At 43.2% G+C, this 19,514-nt stretch overlaps 1 protein-coding gene across 1 annotated transcript in view; it reads left to right on the top strand.

The window, feature by feature from the left end:
• HMCN1 (hemicentin 1) overlaps window positions 1–19,514 on the top strand; it is a 1,093,576-nt gene that overhangs the window by 463,298 nt on the left and 610,764 nt on the right. The window contains exons 18-20 of the mRNA XM_069232006.1: window positions 1,135–1,262; window positions 2,476–2,620; window positions 8,164–8,276. Coding sequence (XP_069088107.1) covers window positions 1,135–1,262; window positions 2,476–2,620; window positions 8,164–8,276 — 386 coding nt within the window. The remainder of the gene's footprint in view (window positions 1–1,134; window positions 1,263–2,475; window positions 2,621–8,163; window positions 8,277–19,514) is intronic.

Raw genomic sequence — 19,514 nt, 5'->3', positions numbered from 1 at the left:
TAGGGTAGTCCAGTTGGCAGGACCTTTTTGATTAATCAGGGCATACTAAATAGCGAAAATTGACAAAATGCACAAAACATTTCATTTCCTTTGTGTATAGCAGCATTGTTTTAAGATTGGGTGCAGCCAAAGAATTGACTTTATTCATTGATTTAAAGGTCTTGATTTCACTATAGTACTGGGCCTTAGGACAGTATAGAAGTGGGATGTACCTGGGCTGTACCTCAGCATAGCAGTGGTCTGTACCACAGTATAGCAATGGGCCGTTCGTAGGGTGTGCATCATCAGTATAGCAGTATAGACCTACGTTAGTTCAGCAATGGCCATATGTGGGCTCTACCCTACATCAGACACTTCTCAGGAGCAAACAGGTACTCTAAACAGTGAGTTCCTGCACTTCTATATCTCCATTTAAAGCACTGAGTGGGTCGTACTTCAGTCTAGCAGTGAGCCGTACTTTAGTCTAGCAGTGAGCCGTACGTCAGTATAGCAGTGGGATGTACACCAGTTTAGCAGTGAAGTATGTCGGTGGAAGATGCACCAGGCATTTCCTCTGTATATCCGTAGACGTGCATCGGTATAGCTTTAGACAACAGAAAAGCAGTGGGTCGTCGCAGCAATGGGGTGTGTGTCTGTAAAGCAGTAGGCCGTAAATCAGTTTAGCAGTGGTCCGTACTTCAGCCAGTTGGCCATGTCTCAGTAAAACAGAGGGCCGTACGCCAGTGGGCCAAACTTTAGGGAACTCCCCACTGCATAGTGCATCGAGGGGGCTCCCTCTGGACTTAATCAGGAGGTCTGACGCCCGGGTACTGTGCTGAGGGGCCGCCTGGAGTTCGCATCCCCCACCCTTCCACCAACACACACATATACACAAGGGGCTGTGAAGACCCTTGTTACGCCCTTGGCCGTCCGTCAGTTTGTGGGCCGTATAGCTCCAGGGAGGTAGAACTCGGTAGCACCTTCAATCCTGCAGTATTATGATTCATGCATGAATTACTTGAAGGCAACAGAAAAGCATTTCAAACACGTACCACGCAGCAGGTGTGTAACTTAAACTAGCATTTGTATAAATAAGAGAACGGTTTCCTTTCATTTTATTCATGGCATTTGGCACATTTTCCACACCCCTTCCAGTGCCCCCGGTCATCGGTGTCAGCGCGGCTACCGTGAATGTGATCGAAGGGCAACAACTAACGCTGCCTTGTGTCCTCTTGGCGGGAAACCCTCTGCCGGAGCGCCGTTGGATCAAAAACAACATGGCGGTAAGAAATGGGGCGATCCCTGGGGCCTCTCTCCCAAGGGCCGCATGGGTGGGTGTAGGTGGGCGAAGGGTGAACTCTTGTTTCTGTCACACTGTTACTTTTTGTCCATTCCACTTGTTCCAAAGCAATGAATGTAGACTATAGTATTTCTTTTGATTCAGCTCACACAAGTATTGCAGGATGGACTAATGCATTACCTTTCGCTAGAGCACAGGCCCTTTACACACAGGCAACACCTGTGTCATCTTTTAAAATGATCTGCAATGCCAAGTTTGCAGCGATTTTGCACAAAAGTCACCACTAACCACCACCGTACCACAAAGAGGTTGAGATCTCCACGACCGAGGCAGAGAGCTCTGTGCGGTAAAGTATAGGCAGAAAAAAACTAATTTTTAGTAATTCTTAACAAAAAAATGCTAAGTTGATACTTTTCAAATTGAGACCCGCAAATTCATTATCGACTGTAAACATTTTTACACTGATAGTTGATGATAACGTGTTCTGGCAGGTGTTATAATAACTCAGTAGGTTGAGCTCCTGCTGAGTAGCCCTACTGAGTAACCTGCAGCTCACTCATGGTCTGACTCCCTGCATGATTGACTTGGGGCTCCGAGGCAGATAAAATATGTACTATAAAATTGGTAAATATTAACTACTTTTACTCATGCGCTGGGACGATTCAGTTTCTGGTGCATGCTGCATAAATAGTCACATATCCATCAACTGACCCCACGACCCCAGTGAATTTTAACTACTGTTTTTTCAGTAAACAACTAGGATGAATTGTGCTTAATGCTGAGTTTGCTCAAATAGTTACCGACAGCCCACGTTAAACAGTAAATTAGTTCTCTTGGGTTGATAGGGCATGCAAAATGGACACAAAATCTGTGTGCATTCTACTCCTCATTAATTTGCAATCATGTCTCAGGGTTTGAAATGATTTGACCACAGCTTTTGTATGATGTAGTTATAATGATCTTTCTTCCTTGAAGTGGCAGTTGTAGGGATGTGGTTAAGCTGGCGAATAAGAGGTAATAGACCTGAGGTCCAGGCCCATATTCTACACTCTAAAACAATGTTTAATTCTCGACCAACTGCTATTTTTCTTTGTGCCTCACTTTTCTTATCTACTAAATTTGAATGCCTGGAAACAGCCCTATCTTCCTCATTAAGTGCTTTATTAAAAAAACTTCAAATTTACGTTCTCCCACAGGTGGTGGTAAATCCATACATTAGCATCCGTAGCGATGGCAGTCTTCATCTGGAAGGAGTTCGTCTCCAGGATGGTGGAGAATATATCTGCATGGCCAGTAATGTGGCAGGCAGCAGTAATCGGACCACCACCGTCAACGTGTACGGTAAGTAGCATGTGCACATGAGCCCTGGGTCTCAGAGTCAAACCTAGCTGGCACCATCTCTTCAAATCCCTGGATGCTCCTTAAATCACTCAACCCATGACATCAATAGAGCAAAAGGTTTATTATTTAGAGACTGAGAATACAGCCAGTAGTGGAAGAAGGTGCAAACGTGCGAGCCTATAAAAATGAGCAAAGGTACAGTAACAGTGTTGAAGGAAGCAACTTACTCTTCTTGTTCACATAATTTACAGAAACATTTGTAACCTAGGCTCTGTGACATCAATACAAACCCTGGATGCTCACAAACTTACACTGCAAAGAAGACCACTATTTAAAGACACCATGCTTAAAGACGTAAGAAAAACTCTGATAATTCTATGGCTGTGTGCTATAATTATAAAATTAGCTCCCTTCAGACAAAATGTATCCCCTCTTCAACTGGAAATTAGGTGTCAATTGTTATAAATAGGTTAGACATTGACAATAGGATTCGTTGAATGTATTCATTACTAAAAAAGTCATAATATAATTGCCGCCTATTCGATTTTTCTTTAGATGTACCTCCCACCAAAGAAAAGCACCAAAGTACAATATAAAGAGAAACATAAAAAAAAACAATCATTTCACTTAAAAACAACTATAACGTAACGTATCATAACATGCACCCCATCATGCACTGTTCATGACTTCCCACAAGATGCCAGCGATGTACATCTCAAATTACATCATCGTTCATCAGTGGCATGACTGATGATATATCAAGTGACATAATCAGTGACATCACCAATGACTTTATATATATGGCATCACTAGACATCATTGGTGACATTATTGTCATGAATGCTTGTGATATCACAAAATGGCTTTTCAATCCTATCCATGCATACACATCAATCAATTTTTGAAGACTCAAGTGACCAGTTTTTATCTACTCACACTAGCCAGTACAGTATGTGGGAACTATTTGCCTTATTTAGTTTATGGAGGAACTGAAAATCCTCCAGCATAGGAAGGAAACATTAAAAATATAATTGAATTTACGAACTAGGGGCCAGATGTATCAAAGGGTGTTACCCATTCTGTGTCAATGGCAAAATGTGTTCATACATATGGCCCTAAATTTCCTCTAACTGCCATCTCAATGATGGATGAAATTCATCTGGCACATTCTGCTCCACATTTTAAGTTTCATTCACTTACTGTATACATTTCAGATCACTGTACACTGTGAGTCCGGCCTATATTTTTTGGCAAACAGACAGATAGTCTGGCTTGATGGTAGACATTGTTTGACCATTGACCAATACCCCCATTCAAAAAGCTGAATATATAAGAATATAAGATTTGAGAATGTCTTGCTCTGTTTCAAAGACTCTGAACGCCATTAAGGCTCGATCGTAAAATAACTTGACATTTGAGATTATATGTAATTCATACCAGGGATGCAAATTATGATTTGCATAGTGGACCATAGCTGTTGAATTCAGAAGTTTTTATTATTTGCTTTGAAGACATAACATCACTTAAATTGTCCATTAATTTCTTTAAACTGTGGATTTTTTGTGAATTTTTGAATATTCTAATTTAAACTAACCTTAGCTGCTGCGTATTTAACCCCAGCTTCACATGGCCACTCGGGGGAGGGTGCAGTGCTTGTCCACATGTTCTTATGGTTCCTTGTGGTTGAACAGACCCAACTGCTTCTGTATTCAGCTCACGCTGTGCATGGTCTTTAGATGTGGGATGTGTGGGTAAGGCGCAGGATCATGCTTGCGTTCATGCCACTTAGCCCATAGACTCAAGGCCTTGGCACTGTCCCAAACCACTTGTTCATGCAGTTACTACTGTGAGCTGCATTAGATACATTAAGTTGGAAACCCTTGTATTGTATACTTTCGAGGTAGGCCCTGGTGGTGGTCAGACCACTTGCCCTAATACCCATGTTGCCTGCCCCTCTGTGCATAGCCTTCAGCCACTGGCACAGTTGTCTCAGTGCATAATGTTGTCTGTGACCAGGCCCTTGTTCAATCCGGATGCCACAAAAGCTGCTGCACATGGCCTTTGGCCATATGCAGGGTGTTCTAGGCACAGGTCATAGCTTTTGGCAAGGTTCTGCACCACCCCCTGTGCTATTGAGCCCACTGCAACAATAATTTCAACATTTTACAAAACCCAGAAGAGGGGCTGCAAAACTGGCCTGAGTCTACAACCCCCATCTCAAAACCTGGCGCTTTTTTAGGTGGGTCAGTCTTCTCTGACTGTGAGGGTGTTCTCCCCCTACACGCATATAAGGACACAGGCTCTGATGTCCGGGTTTCTGTAATAGCTGCCACAGCAAAGATTTTCAGTTTTGTTAGCCAATCAGATTGCTTGAGTCCCCAGATACTTTCAAGGTCCTCAGATCCAACTCATAATATATCCCAAAATGTTAATCTTATAAAGCTTACCTTGCAACTTTTCAAAAAAACATATATTTGAAAACCTAATTAACACTAAAAAGCACGATTTCTAAGGGAAGTTCTGTTTTCATGCCAGAGTTTTTTTTGTACTAAGAGCAATATTTCGTGTGGGAACAAAAAATCGGAAAGGCTTCTTTTTTACCTCTTCCCCTAACTTTTCTATTGAACAAAAAAAGTTTCCACCTAGCAGAAGTTCATAAAAAACACATCTACAAAAATCGGAATGTGATAATCCAAGCAAATAAATGCTACATTTCAAGGGGGTTAAGAGCAAATACACAATGCTAAAATCTTTTAATTGACAAAGTGCTACAGTGCGGCACAGTATAATGTTGCATCACCAAGAACTACAGACTAAATAACTGGAGATTCAGAATAGCCTGAGCTGTCATGACAGTCAAATCCCACCAGACAATACTTCCCACTCAATCTACACAGTAAGTACAGTTGAGGCAAAAAATATTCTTTAGACTCCAGTAATTCACTCCTAGAAGTAGCCGCAAAAACACAAACATTCTGCTGACTTTGTCACAAACAGAATAGCTTTCACAGAAAATACCAGCTTTTCTCTGCAGTACCTAAACATCTGAAGAGCCGACTACAACACCCCAGTATTCATCAGGATTCACCTTTAGGGTCTACAACTTCATGGCCCCACCTGTAACCATCAAATACCATGGCACACTTATCCTAACTAATAATTTCTGGGAGAAAGTGTAATCCAGAGCGACAATAAATTAACATTTGCCCATCAATTGTAGTTAAACCCTGCACATTGAATTACAATTACGTCAACATCTAGTACTCAACATTTTCTCTGCTTTCTATTCAACAATAATCTTTCTGGCGGAGAACATTGGACAAACAACACTTTGCTTCTTCACTATTCCTGGTGAAGCAATTCAGAAACAAAAGTATCAGCCTTCCTGACCCAGTGAAAGCCCTGTTATTTTATTTGAGCAAATTACCTCAAAATGCAACCCCCGCCTACTGGCAACAGTCTTCCCAGTCACAAACCTCTGGATCCCACGCCTTGCATATCTGCTTCACTAAACAAGTATCCCTCCTGCTCCTTGCACCTTTTTTGGTTTGCCATCTGCCTGCATTCCATCGAGGAATGCATTGCACTACTCTGGAACTTGTTTGTTACCCTTTTACCTTTTGTTCAATGATTTCTTTCCTTATACCTGCCAACCCTTTCACCTCTACTCCTCCAGGTAACCCTCTTACTCTGCTTAATATCTGTTTTTGTGTACTTTTCCTGTCTGCTCCTAAGTCCAGTGTCTGTCCAGTGTTCCTACAAGTATGTAACTAGTATGTCTGGTTATCCTGCCTCCTTCCTTCCTTGGGGGAAACCGCTCCTCCTCCCTGCGTGTATTTCCATCCCCTTTCCTTCTTTTCAGAGGAATCTGTTTTGTATGTTTGTCTCCTCCCTCCGCCATCATCCCTGTTTACAACCCTCAGCACCTTCGCTCTAAACCTGCTTATCCCCCTGCAGAATTTGTGTGTAACAATTCTGATGCCAAAGGCAGCTTATGCCCCAGGTTGACAAGAGTATCTGTATTGAATTACTGGCGGCGAGGGCACATGTGTCCTGGTTGTTGGGATGAGTTCAACAGTTACCAACTAGAATCAAGCAACGCGATTAAACAAATCTGCTGCCACGCGTGCTTGCACCTCTGATGCAAACATAAAACTAATTCCCAGTAATCACATTAATTGAGCATTCAGTCTCCACTTCCAGCTTACTGTCACCTGAGTTTGCTCTTAGCTCTCTCTGTGCTCTCCTAATTTTACTCCGAGTTTGACCCCACAGCTCAATTACAATCTCTCCTCTCAGCTAAAATCTGTCGCCATTTGAAAAGTAAATTAGGTCCTCATTTTCAGATAGAAAAATATAAAGTGCTATGTTCTGCAAATGGTCAGTTTGGCATGGTCTGAAGCATAACAAACCTTGGGGGTCTCTTCGCCACTGTGCTTCCTAATGCAGAACACAGTAGTGATCTCACCGACTGACATGAATTCACCTCAAACGTACCATGATATCACCTTTGCGCAGTGAGAATGCGCTGCATTGTTGTTTCCAATGTGCATTTTAATACAATTTCTAAATGTGATGTTACGAATATTTGACAAGACAGGAAACAAGCCTGTTTGAAAAGGAGAGTCTGAGTGTCAGATTCAACTTTTGAATCGCTCAGCTTTCCAAATCCCGTTGCAGCTGTGAGTAAAAATAACTCTGGGCCTATTCCATTTCCAACAAAAAACATGTTCGGTTAGCCAGATGTTTTGCAATGTCATTATTTTAAGGTGTTGGATTTCATTATGGGAAAACATTGGGTAAAGTCCAAGGTGGAAGCCCTCTTGATGGCACTTTGGACCATGTACTAAGTGACCTGCACTCTTAAACTGTGTACATTGGAACCAAATTTTAAAACTGTAACGTTCATGTTCCTAGAGAAGTTGTCTTTTCAACTTACATCTAAGACTAATAGCTTTTGCAGATCGACTTGAATCATCCAACAGATGCACAAGTGGGAGTTTCATCGGCGCCACAAGCCAGGCGCCGTGTCAGCATAATTGATAAAAAGGAACATGCAAGGGACTGCAGAAATATTTTTTGTAAATTATGACTCAAACCTATCAAATCGTGCTGTTTGAAACCTTTCATAAAAAGTCATGTTCCATGGCTGGTCGTGAAACAGGCCATTGCAGCTAATGGGTTCAGAACGTGCATTTATGTTTGTTGGCAATCAGTGAGGGTCCCTGAGCTGGGATTGTCTCTAGGGGCGATTCACTCACTTGACATAGCAGAAAAAGAGGCAGAGAACGCCCATTACAAAGAAAGGAGGGACCTGTAACTCAAGTATACTGAGCAAAGCAAACTAAACAAGTCAAATGCCTCAATAGCAACCTGCCTCGCCCTTATTACCACTCACTCTCGCAGGAGCTCAATCCAATCTACATTTCTGCTGCAATCCCACTTAACTTTGTGAACCTCAACAATTAGAAAATACGGTGGAATATTGGGCCTGAGTTCTGTTTAATGAAGTAAAATGGTGTGCTTATTGATTTCCTTCTCAGTTTTGCCAATCATTCAACATGGCCAGCAGATATTCAATACCATAGAAGGAGTCGCAGTGACGCTGCCTTGCAAAGCCAGTGGTGTGCCCAAGCCAACCATTCTCTGGTCAAAGGTAAATCCTGACATTGCATTATTCATCTAGAAGATTCTGATGCATAACACCACGTTGGCATGACCAATTTGGGACACACACTTGTACTTTTTGTTTCTAATATTTGTCTTCGAAATTATTTTGCCTTTTTTCTTATGTGACTTTGGGGGTTATTCCAACTTTGGAGGAGGTGGTAATCCGTCCCAAATGTGACGGATTTACCACCAGCCGTATTACGAGTTCCATAGGATATAATGGACTCGTAATACGGCTGGTGGTATATCCGTCACTTTACCGTCACTTTTGGGACGGATTACCACTTCCTCCAAAGTTGGAATAACCCCCTTTGTCTTTACAAATAAAATATTTGCACTGATGATTAATATATCTTTCCCAATATCTATTTATATTGGAATACATTTGTAAATGCGTAGTTGACACACCCTGGTGCTTGCTTAGTTAAACCCACATAGGTTCAGTGTCAAATACGGATTTAATGTATTAAAAAAATGGACACCTGACAATATTTTGCACTCTTTTTAAGCACATTTGTTCAGACATCGGGTTTGGTAATCAAAGTTTATAGCTGGGTACTGGTTAGAATGCTCGAGATTACCACCAGGCCAGATTGGCTGTTTATTCACTTGCTGTCGGAAATGGCTTTACGCAGGACCACCAAAATTTTTATATTGAATTAGTCTTCCCAGTATCATTTTAATATGTTTAGTAAACACTCGTAGGCCTTTAGTTATCTCTGATTTGCCCAAAATCAGTGGACTAACTTGTCACTTTTACTACTAACTCAAGGCCACCCCCTGATTTTCATAGGTGCTGGAAGTAAGGGTGCTGGGAATGCTGCAGCGCTCCCAGAAATAATAATGCTGGAGTTCAGATTGTGAATGAGCAATAAAGATGCATTTAAATGTTGTGTGCATCTCGTCTCATTTGCTGCGGTTCAAAGACAAAAGGTCACATAGGCTATATCTTCTGACATACTGCTGCAGAACCTCAAGTGTATTTCTTTCTCTGACTGCAAAGTGAGAGGACTTTGTAAAAGTGGCCTAGTTGACAATCCTGCTGTGGTACAGGACAGGAAAGGCTGGAGCATCTACATTTTTTATAACACAGAACATTCAAATATCGGAAATGAACGATATACATATTTTAAATTATATCAGCAGTTAAGAAAGCACAAATGAAGCAAATCCAGATATTTTACACTTTACATAAGGTATTCATAGAAACTCGATTTCCATACATATTTGTTTTTTCGCTTTATATTTTTCCCAGTAAAACTGTATGTATGTGCAAAGTCAGTGGCCAATTAAACAGAAAATGTTATGTTGGTAAATACAGTGCCCCCACGCTAAACATTATTCCAGCACCACTGCTGCCTTTTTGTGGTGATCATAACTGCAGTTATTTTGGTGCAAAAGATGAGCAAATCTACAATTTGAAGCTAAAATGAAAACATTTGCGACCATGGGCATAGCTTCAGGGGGGTGTTTAGGGTGTTACACTCCCCTAATAAATGTATTTTGCGATGAATATTTGGGTATGGTGAGGTGTCTGTCGGATTTCACCTGGAATATTTACAGACACAGACAAAAACGCACACACACACCATTTGGAAAGACTTAAAAAATGTTAATTATTTCACAAAATAATGCACTTTCTTTCATTTAGTACCCCTATCATCCACAATCCTCTCCTTTCCGATGCCCATTAAGTCCATCTTGTGTGCCCTGGTTGTTGTATAATGTATTTAAACATTATGTGCCAGCCAGATTGCTGGGGAATCTGCAGCTCACAACCCCCTCACTCTTACTGACCAAGCTACGCCCCTGTTTACGATCCCCTGTGCCACTTAAAAATAGTTAAAATATACAACATTAGATTTTAACCACCAGCACATATAATATATGTGAAAAACAAGTCAACAGTCAATTTCAGACTAACGTATTTGTAGGCAAATAGTTACAGTTTTGGTGACTGAAGAACATGCACAAAGTTTTACAGAATTTTTTTGGGGGGAAGTTTGACACTGGAAGGTTTTCTGCTTGTTGGTCATCTGTGTTTATAAGGGGGTCCCAAAAGTTTCATTTCCAATTCGAATTTTTAGGCTACAGCAAAACTGCTCACCTAACAAGAATTAAACTAAAATTGTTATTTATTTATTTAAGACTCAGCACCCACATAAACCGTATAACATAATGAAAAGTCCAATAAAATTAAACTTCAAGTCCTCAGGCGATCGGGTAAGTTGACGCATAAAAAGAAGTTCAAGAAGTTGAAGCGTTCTTTGAGCTTTCCTTGTCTGTCGGCCGACAAGACAAGGGGGGGTTAGTGCTATAGGCCTCGTTCTGTGGAACCTGTGCGTGGGCAGACTCCACACCTCCCAGAGTTTCCAGGAGCAGGAGCGAGCCATTCCCAACTCAGTGAGTTTGAAAAGGCCAGGTGCCTAATTTTTGGGCACCCCAACACCTCTGGAGCGCTTTTGGACCCACAGAGGTGGAGGGGGCCCCTTCCATTTCCATGCTGGCGGTTTCGGCGCAGAGTGGCACCCAGGGATCCAGTCCTGGATCCTGACCAGCGGTAGCCATATCATCTCAACCTTCCCTGACACCGGTCCTGGCGCTGATGCACCCTTCACTGTCTGTACCCACGGGTGGCGCCATTCCTATTGTAATACCCAAAACAGAGCCAGATCAGCGTCATACTACGCCAACTTCTACACCAGCAGGACCCTTGCCTTTTAGATTAAATTCTGAGCCCTTTTGCACTGGGTTAGGCATTGTGGATGAACGGGAGGGGTAACTGGACCCTTTAGGGTGCCAGCCCACTGAAGTTATGGGCTGGCATGAAGACTTGAGTAGGGCCAGTGGACTGGATACTTCTGCACATACTGGCATGCTTTATCCCCTTACTGTGGCTACGGGGAGAGCGTCTTATGCTATGATTGAGAAGAGCGGCTGAGATACTAGAACTTAAACTGCATTCAGAGGTCATCAAGACTAATCTCTTGACAAAGGTGCTACAACCGGGAGCTTCCACCTCAGAACCCCTGCTTCTGTTTAATCGGGCCCTCACTGACATCCTACTGGGTTCCTGGTCCAAACCCAGCCCAGCGGCTCCTGTAAACAGGACGATTGCCCCTGCCATCGCCCTGCCCCAGGGGACCCAAGTTTCTTGATTCAACACTAAATCCTGAGAGCGTGGTGATCCAAGCCTCTACCTTCTAGGGCACATTTCCTTCAGCTCCCACGGATGGGGAATCCAAAAAAGTTGGACTCACCTGGGAATAAGATGCTTTCTTCCACCAGCCTTGCATTGCGGTCCATGAACCCGTTTTGGGCCGTTATTCCCACACTCTGTGGGGACACGGTTACGCAAGTGCTGCCACAGGTCCTGGAGGAGGCCAGGCTGTTACCGATGGGGGAGACACAGAGAAGTTCACAATCCATTGAGGAGTGAACAGGACCAACTTACTGGGTAGAGCGGTTTAATGGACACGTCCATTCCCAGCCAGCCACCATTCTGTGGCCAGCAGTCAGGACAGTCAGGCACCCCCCCGCAGCAGCCTCTAAGCCTTCCTAGTTTGACTGTCCCCCATCAAGAGTCAGTTGGTGCCAGGATTCGCCATCACCTGCTCTGCTGGCAATTGATTGCGTCACACAGGTGGGTTTGCAGATAGTCCAAAGGGGCTACTCCCTCTCTTTCAAGACTACCCCTCTATCCATGGCACCATCCTACGATGGGATGATGATGGATCACTCGTCCCTTCTCCGCGAGGAGGTTTCAGCTCTCTTGGCGAAGGGAGCCAACAAGAGTTTTTTTTGTGCCAGAAGTAGGTCTTGGTTGTTATTCCCGCTTCATTCCTGTCCCCAAAGAGGACAAGGGCCTCTACCCTATCTTAGACCTTTTGTCCTTTAACCTCTTCCTCAAGGAGGAGAAGTTCAAGAAGCTCACTTTGGCTCAGGTCCTGTCCGCCCTGGACTCAGGAGACTGGATAGTAGCGTTGGACATGCAGGAGACTTATTGTCATGTCCCTGTCATGCCTGCCCACTAATGTTACTTGCGGTTGAAGGTAGGCCATGAGAAATTTCAGTTCACCGTGCTCTCTTTTGGCCTTACCAGCACCCCTCGGGTGCTCACCAAGGTGATGGCTGTGGTAGCTGCTCCTCTGCAGGGTTTCAGTCTTCACCTATCTCAGTGACTGGCTGTTGAAGGCGGGCTCACCCCAGGCTGTCGTCTCCAAGCTCCAGACTACGGCGCACCTCCTGCATTTACTGGGGTTCACTAGAAGTGTGCCGAAGTCACACCTGACTCCCTTTCAAATGCTCCTTTTCATTGGAGCTGTTCTGGAGTAGGTACACTGTGCAGTTTTGCGCTTACCCTCCCGAGCTGAGAGTCCTAGATATTCAGCTATGATACTGATATTTCAGCATCTCTCCTGGGTTTCGGTGAGAATGACTCCGAGGCTGCTGGGCCTCATGGCTTCCCCCGTCCTGCTGGTGACACAGGCCAAATGACATATGCGGGCTCTGCAGTTGGACCTGAAGTTCCAGTGGGTGCAGCATCAGGGGAATCTCTCTGACAAGGTCCTGATCTTGAAGGGAACTGCAAAAGATCTGCAGTGGTGGCTAATGAACTGCAGTAGGGTCAGAGGCATATCTCTCTCCCTTCCGCTAACCAGATCCGACATTAGTGACGGATGCATCACTCCTGGGAAGGGGTGGCCACCTGGGAGAGGTGGAGATCAGAGACATCTGGTCTCTGGGGGAATCCGGACTCCACATCACCTGTTGGAGCTCCATGTGATCCAGCTAGCATTGAAGGCATTTCTTTTGTCTATCAAGGGGAGGATGGTGCAGTTATTCACAGACAACATCATCACCATGTGGTACTGCAACAAGCAGGGCAAAGTGGGGTTGTGGACCCTTTGTCAAGAGGCTCTGCCATCTGGACATGACTGGAACAGCAGGGTATATTCATGGTGATTCAGCGTCTGGCAGGATCTCTGAATGCCAGAGGGGACAAACTCAGATGAAAATGCCTAGCGGATCACAAATGGTATCTCCATTCGGAAGTGGCACAAGGTCTGTTTCAGCAGTGGGGAGAGCCTTGGTTAGATCCGTTCGTCTCCGCAGAAAATGCTCAATGAGTTTCCAAAGTGATAATCGCTCTGAGTCACTTTTCGTCTTGGTACAATCTCAGGCCTCCAGTACTCCTTTCTATTCATACCACTTCTGCCCAGAGTTCTCAAGGAGATCAAGAACTGCTGGGCCCAAGTAACCCTTGTGGCTCCAGACTGGTATCCCGAGCTGCTGAGCATGTCCATTGATCCTCCGATCAGACTGCCCCTTCACGAGGATCTTCTGTCATAGCAGCAGGGGAGGGTTCTGCACACAAATCTGTCCACTCTCCATCTTCTTGTATGCAGATTGAGCGGTGATAGTTGACAGCTTACCTAATTCTGTAACATAATCTTGGGAGCAAGGCATTCCTCCACCAAATGGTATACACATGTTGGAAGAAATTTGTGGTGTGGTGCACAGACAACTCTGTTGACCCCCTTTCTGCCCCTCTCTTTGAAGTCCTATTGTTTGTCCTTTCCCTGGCCCAGCAGGGCTGTGCTGTGGGCACTCTTAAAGGTTATTTGTCTGATATTTCTGCTGTTTTTGATGTTTCCTGATCAGCCTCCTTTGTTTAAATCCCCTATTACAGGCAGGGTCCTCAAAGGTCATACACATCTCTTTCCTCCATGCCCATTCATTATGCCCCAGTGGAATCTGAATTTGGTTTTGACATTTCTGATGTGGGCTCCTTTCAAGCCTCTCCACGGTTGTCCTCTCAGGCTTCTCACTTTGAAAAAACAGCCTTCCTTGTGGTCATTACATCTGCCCACAGAGTGTGTGAGCTGTAGGTATTGTAATCTAAGCCGCCCTACCTTTCCATCAATCCTGATGAAGTGGAGCTTCACACTAAGGCCTCCTTTCTGCCAAAAGTGTTTACGCCATTTAATGTGGGACAATCCATCACCTTGCCTACTTTTTACACCCTCCCACATCCTTTTAAGGAAGAGGAGAGTCTCCACCTCCTGGGTCCAAAAAGAGAGTTGGTGTTCTACTTTGATTGTGCAAAAGAGTTCCGGGTGGATGACTGTAGGAATGTCCCTTTTTCTGGCTGTCAGTCACCAGATCCTCGGGGCCTGCGCACGTTCCCAACACATCCACCACTGAACAGCTCCAAGACTCTGATAGATGAATCACAGAGACTAAGAGAGTTCAAGAGGGGAAGAGGGGATTAGGAAGGGGACAGCTGGGAAGGAGACCTGTGGGAAGCAAAAGATTAAACAACACAACATCATTTAGATTCATAAAAACTCTCAGTTGGATCTAGGATTCAATGACACTCGGAACATGAAATAACACTCTGTTGAGTCTAGAGTTCAGTGATACTTGGAACATGAAATAACACACTGTTGAGCCTGGAGTTCAGTGATACTCGGAACATGAAATAACACTCTGATGAGTCTAGAGTTCAGTGATACTTGAAACATGAAATAACACTCCTTTGAATCTAGAATTCAGTGATACTCGGAACATGAAATAATACTCTGAGTCTAGAGTTCAGTGATACTTGAAACATGAAATAACACTCCTTTGAATCTAGAATTCAGTGATACTCGGAACATGAAATAACACTCTTTTGAATCTAGAATTCACTGATACTCGGAACATGAAATAACACACTGTTAAGTCTAGAGTTCAGTGATACTCGGAACATGAAATAACACTCTGTTGAGTCTAGAATTCAGTGATACTCAGAACATGAAATAACACTCTGATGAGTCTAGAGTTCAGTGATACTTGAAACATGAAATAACACTCTTTTGAATCTAGAGTTCAGTGATGCTCGGAACATGAAATAACACTCTGTTGAGTCTAGAATTCAGTGATACTCGGAACATGAAATACTGTCTAAAACTATGGAAACATGAATGGCCTAGAACTAGACTCTAATTAGACCTTACTAAATCTAGGTACCTGGAAAAGAATCAAAATGGTTAGTACGATGTTTCATATGGAATTTTCAGGAATTGAAAACATACTGTTCTAGGAATACAAGAACCTTCCAGAACAATGTCCCAGAAACAAAACACAGCCTCATTACATGAGGATAAGGCTGTCCAAAACACTGAATATCTTGATTTATACATGAAGTAAAGAATTGCGCGTCTTGCCGATTCGAATGCAACCTTGTAAATGTCAGAAAATGGTTGCGCGCACTGAATATCTTGATTTACACACGAGTAAAGAATCGCGCGTCTTGTCGATTCGAATGCAACCTTGTAAATGTCAGAAAATGGTTGCGCACAATGAATAACATGAATTTCACACAAGAACTGAATCGCGCATCTTGACGATTCGAAAACCACCATGTGAATGTCAGGAAATGATAGCGCACCATGAATATCAAGGTTTAAAACACGAGGAACGAATCGCGTGTTTTGCCGATTCGAATGTCACCATATGAATGTCTGGAAATGGTAATGCACAATGAACAACATTAATTAAACACGAGTAAGGAATGTCAGCATGTAAATGCCCAATAAACATTAAGCACACTTTCACATGCACAAGAGTCAAAAAATGTTATCATGATAATTAGGGCCAAGAACTCAAACTCCTTTGAGAACGGGATCGGGTGCCCAGCCTGACCTCCGTCTTACCGCCCCTGATCAAGAATCACCAAGTGCAGTGAAAGGGTGAGGTCTGAAAGATCCAAGTAGGCCTCCGGAACAGGAGCTCAGGAAGTTGCTGCTGCTCTGCACCGGGACCTCTGAATAGTGAGCACGTGGAGCTGGGCTGGCTCCCTTTTATAGAGTCTTAGCCCAACCCACAAACCACACCCAGGCATGCTGCAGAAGAAGTTTCTAGAAGGCCCTGGAAAGGGACCACACCGTGACACACTCTGAAAGCCTGCAGAAATACATTGCAAATGAACAGTATTTACAAGCACCTTAAATATAAGTCTTCAGGATTAAACTCTGCAATGCAAAAGGTTAAACAACAGCATATCAACATAATGCCTGAATTACATCATCTCATACGTGCTGGGTTTTTGCATTCCAGTCGCCCGTAGAGCGCGCACTGCCCAGATGTTGACACTGGCATTGTTACCCCTACTTTATGCCTGTTGTCAGTGTGCTTAGACTGTTTTCACTGGGATCCTGCTAACCAGGACCCCAGTGATTGTGCTCTCTCCTCTAAATTTGGTTGTCTTAGTACTCTTTACACCCCACAATTGGCATACTGGTGTACCCCTTTAAGTCCCTAGTAAATAGTACTTAGGTACCCAGGGCATTGGTACACCAGGGGTCACCAATAGGCTGCAGCGTGTATTATGCTACCCATGGGAGCCCATGCAAAGTGTGTCTGCAGGTCTGCTATTTCCAGCCTGCGTGAAAAGGTGCATGCACCCTTTCACTGCTGGTCACTACACCACATCACTGTAAGTCACCACTATGGTAGGCCCTTCCAGCCCTAAGGGCAGGGTGCAGGTCCGTGTGTGTGGGCATCCCTGCAGGGCATCCCCCTATGAACTCCAGTTCCAAATCACTGGACATCGTAAGTGCGGGAAAGCCATTTTAGCTATGTACTGACCATAGGTCACTACCTATGGTCTAGCTACATAATGGTAACTCCGAACCTGGGCATGTCTGGTACCAAACATGTCAAAATCATACCCCAATACTGATGCCATTATTGGTGATATGATCCCATGCACTCTGGTGGCTCCTTAGAGGACCCCCAGTATTGCTCCTACCAGTCTTTCAGGGTCTGCGAACAGACCATGCTGCTGCAGCCCCTCAGACAGCTTATTGATTTCCTTCTCAGTTTTGCCAATCATTCAACATGGCCAGCAGATATTCAATACCATAGAAGGAGTCGCAGTGACGCTGCCTTGCAAAGCCAGTGGTGTGCCCAAGCCAACCATTCTCTGGTCAAAGGTAAATCCTGACATTGCATTATTCATCTAGAAGATTCTGATGCATAACACCACGTTGGCATGACCAATTTGGGACACACACTTGTACTTTTTGTTTCTAATATTTGTCTTCGAAATTATTTTGCCTTTTTTCTTATGTGACTTTGGGGGTTATTCCAACTTTGGAGGAGGTGGTAATCCGTCCCAAATGTGACGGATTTACCACCAGCCGTATTACGAGTTCCATAGGATATAATGGACTCGTAATACGGCTGGTGGTATATCCGTCACTTTACCGTCACTTTTGGGACGGATTACCACTTCCTCCAAAGTTGGAATAACCCCCTTTGTCTTTACAAATAAAATATTTGCACTGATGATTAATATATCTTTCCCAATATCTATTTATATTGGAATACATTTGTAAATGCGTAGTTGACACACCCTGGTGCTTGCTTAGTTAAACCCACATAGGTTCAGTGTCAAATACGGATTTAATGTATTAAAAAAATGGACACCTGACAATATTTTGCACTCTTTTTAAGCACATTTGTTCAGACATCGGGTTTGGTAATCAAAGTTTATAGCGGGGTACTGGTTAGAATGCTCGAGATTACCACCAGGCCAGATTGGCTGTTTATTCACTTGCTGTCGGAAATGGCTTTACGCAGGACCACCAAAATTTTTATATTGAATTAGTCTTCCCAGTATCATTTTAATATGTTTAGTAAACACTTGTAGGCCTTTAGTTATCTCTGATTTGCCCAAAATCAGTGGACTAACTTGTCACTTTTACTACTAACTCAAGGCCACCCCCTGATTTTCATAGGTGCTGGAAGTAAGGGTGCTGGGAATGCTGCAGCGCTCCCAGAAATAATAATGCTGGAGTTCAGATTGTGAATGAGCAATAAAGATGCATTTAAATGTTGTGTGCATCTCGTCTCATTTGCTGCGGTTCAAAGACAAAAGGTCACATAGGCTATATCTTCTGACATACTGCTGCAGAACCTCAAGTGTATTTCTTTCTCTGACTGCAAAGTGAGAGGACTTTGTAAAAGTGGCCTAGTTGACAATCCTGCTGTGGTACAGGACAGGAAAGGCTGGAGCATCTACATTTTTTATAACACAGAACATTCAAATATCGGAAATGAACGATATACATATTTTAAATTATATCAGCAGTTAAGAAAGCACAAATGAAGCAAATCCAGATATTTTACACTTTACATAAGGTATTCATAGAAACTCGATTTCCATACATATTTGTTTTTTCGCTTTATATTTTTCCCAGTAAAACTGCATGTATGTGCAAAGTCAGTGGCCAATTAAACAGAAAATGTTATGTTGGTAAATACAGTGCCCCCACGCTAAACATTATTCCAGCACCACTGCTGCCTTTTTGTGGTGATCATAACTGCAGTTATTTTGGTGCAAAAGATGAGCAAATCTACAATTTGAAGCTAAAATGAAAACATTTGCGACCATGGGCATAGCTTCAGGGGGGTGTTTAGGGTGTTACACTCCCCTAATAAATGTATTTTGCGATGAATATTTGGGTACAGGTGCTTTCAGGTCGGGTATGGTGAGGTGTCTGTCGGATTTCACCTGGAATATTTACAGACACAGACAAAAACGCACACACACACCATTTGGAAAGATTTAAAAAATGTTAATTATTTCACAAAATAATGCACTTTCTTTCATTTAGTACCCCTATCATCCACAATCCTCTCCTTTCCGATGCCCATTAAGTCCATCTTGTGTGCCCTGGTTGTTGTATAATGTATTTAAACATTATGTGCCAGCCAGATTGCTGGGGAATCTGCAGCTCACAACCCCCTCACTCTTACTGACCAAGCTACGCCCCTGTTTACGATCCCCTGTGCCACTTAAAAATAGTTAAAATAAACAACATTAGATTTTAACCACCAGCACATATAATATATGTGAAAAACAAGTCAACAGTCAATTTCAGACTAACGTATTTGTAGGCAAATAGTTACAGTTTTGGTGACTGAAGAACATGCACAAAGTTTTACAGAATTTTTTTGGGGGGAAGTTTGACACTGGAAGGTTTTCTGCTTGTTGGTCATCTGTGTTTATAAGGGGGTCCCAAAAGTTTCATTTCCAATTCGAATTTTTAGGCTACAGCAAAACTGCTCACCTAACAAGAATTAAACTAAAATTGTTATTTATTTATTTAAGACTCAGCACCCACATAAACCGTATAACATAATGAAAAGTCCAATAAAATTAAACTTCAAG

Source organism: Pleurodeles waltl, chromosome 4_2 (genome assembly GCF_031143425.1).
Source record: "Pleurodeles waltl isolate 20211129_DDA chromosome 4_2, aPleWal1.hap1.20221129, whole genome shotgun sequence".
NCBI classification, from domain to species: Eukaryota; Metazoa; Chordata; class Amphibia; order Caudata; family Salamandridae; genus Pleurodeles; species Pleurodeles waltl.
This window is presented reverse-complemented; position numbering and strand designations above follow the sequence as displayed.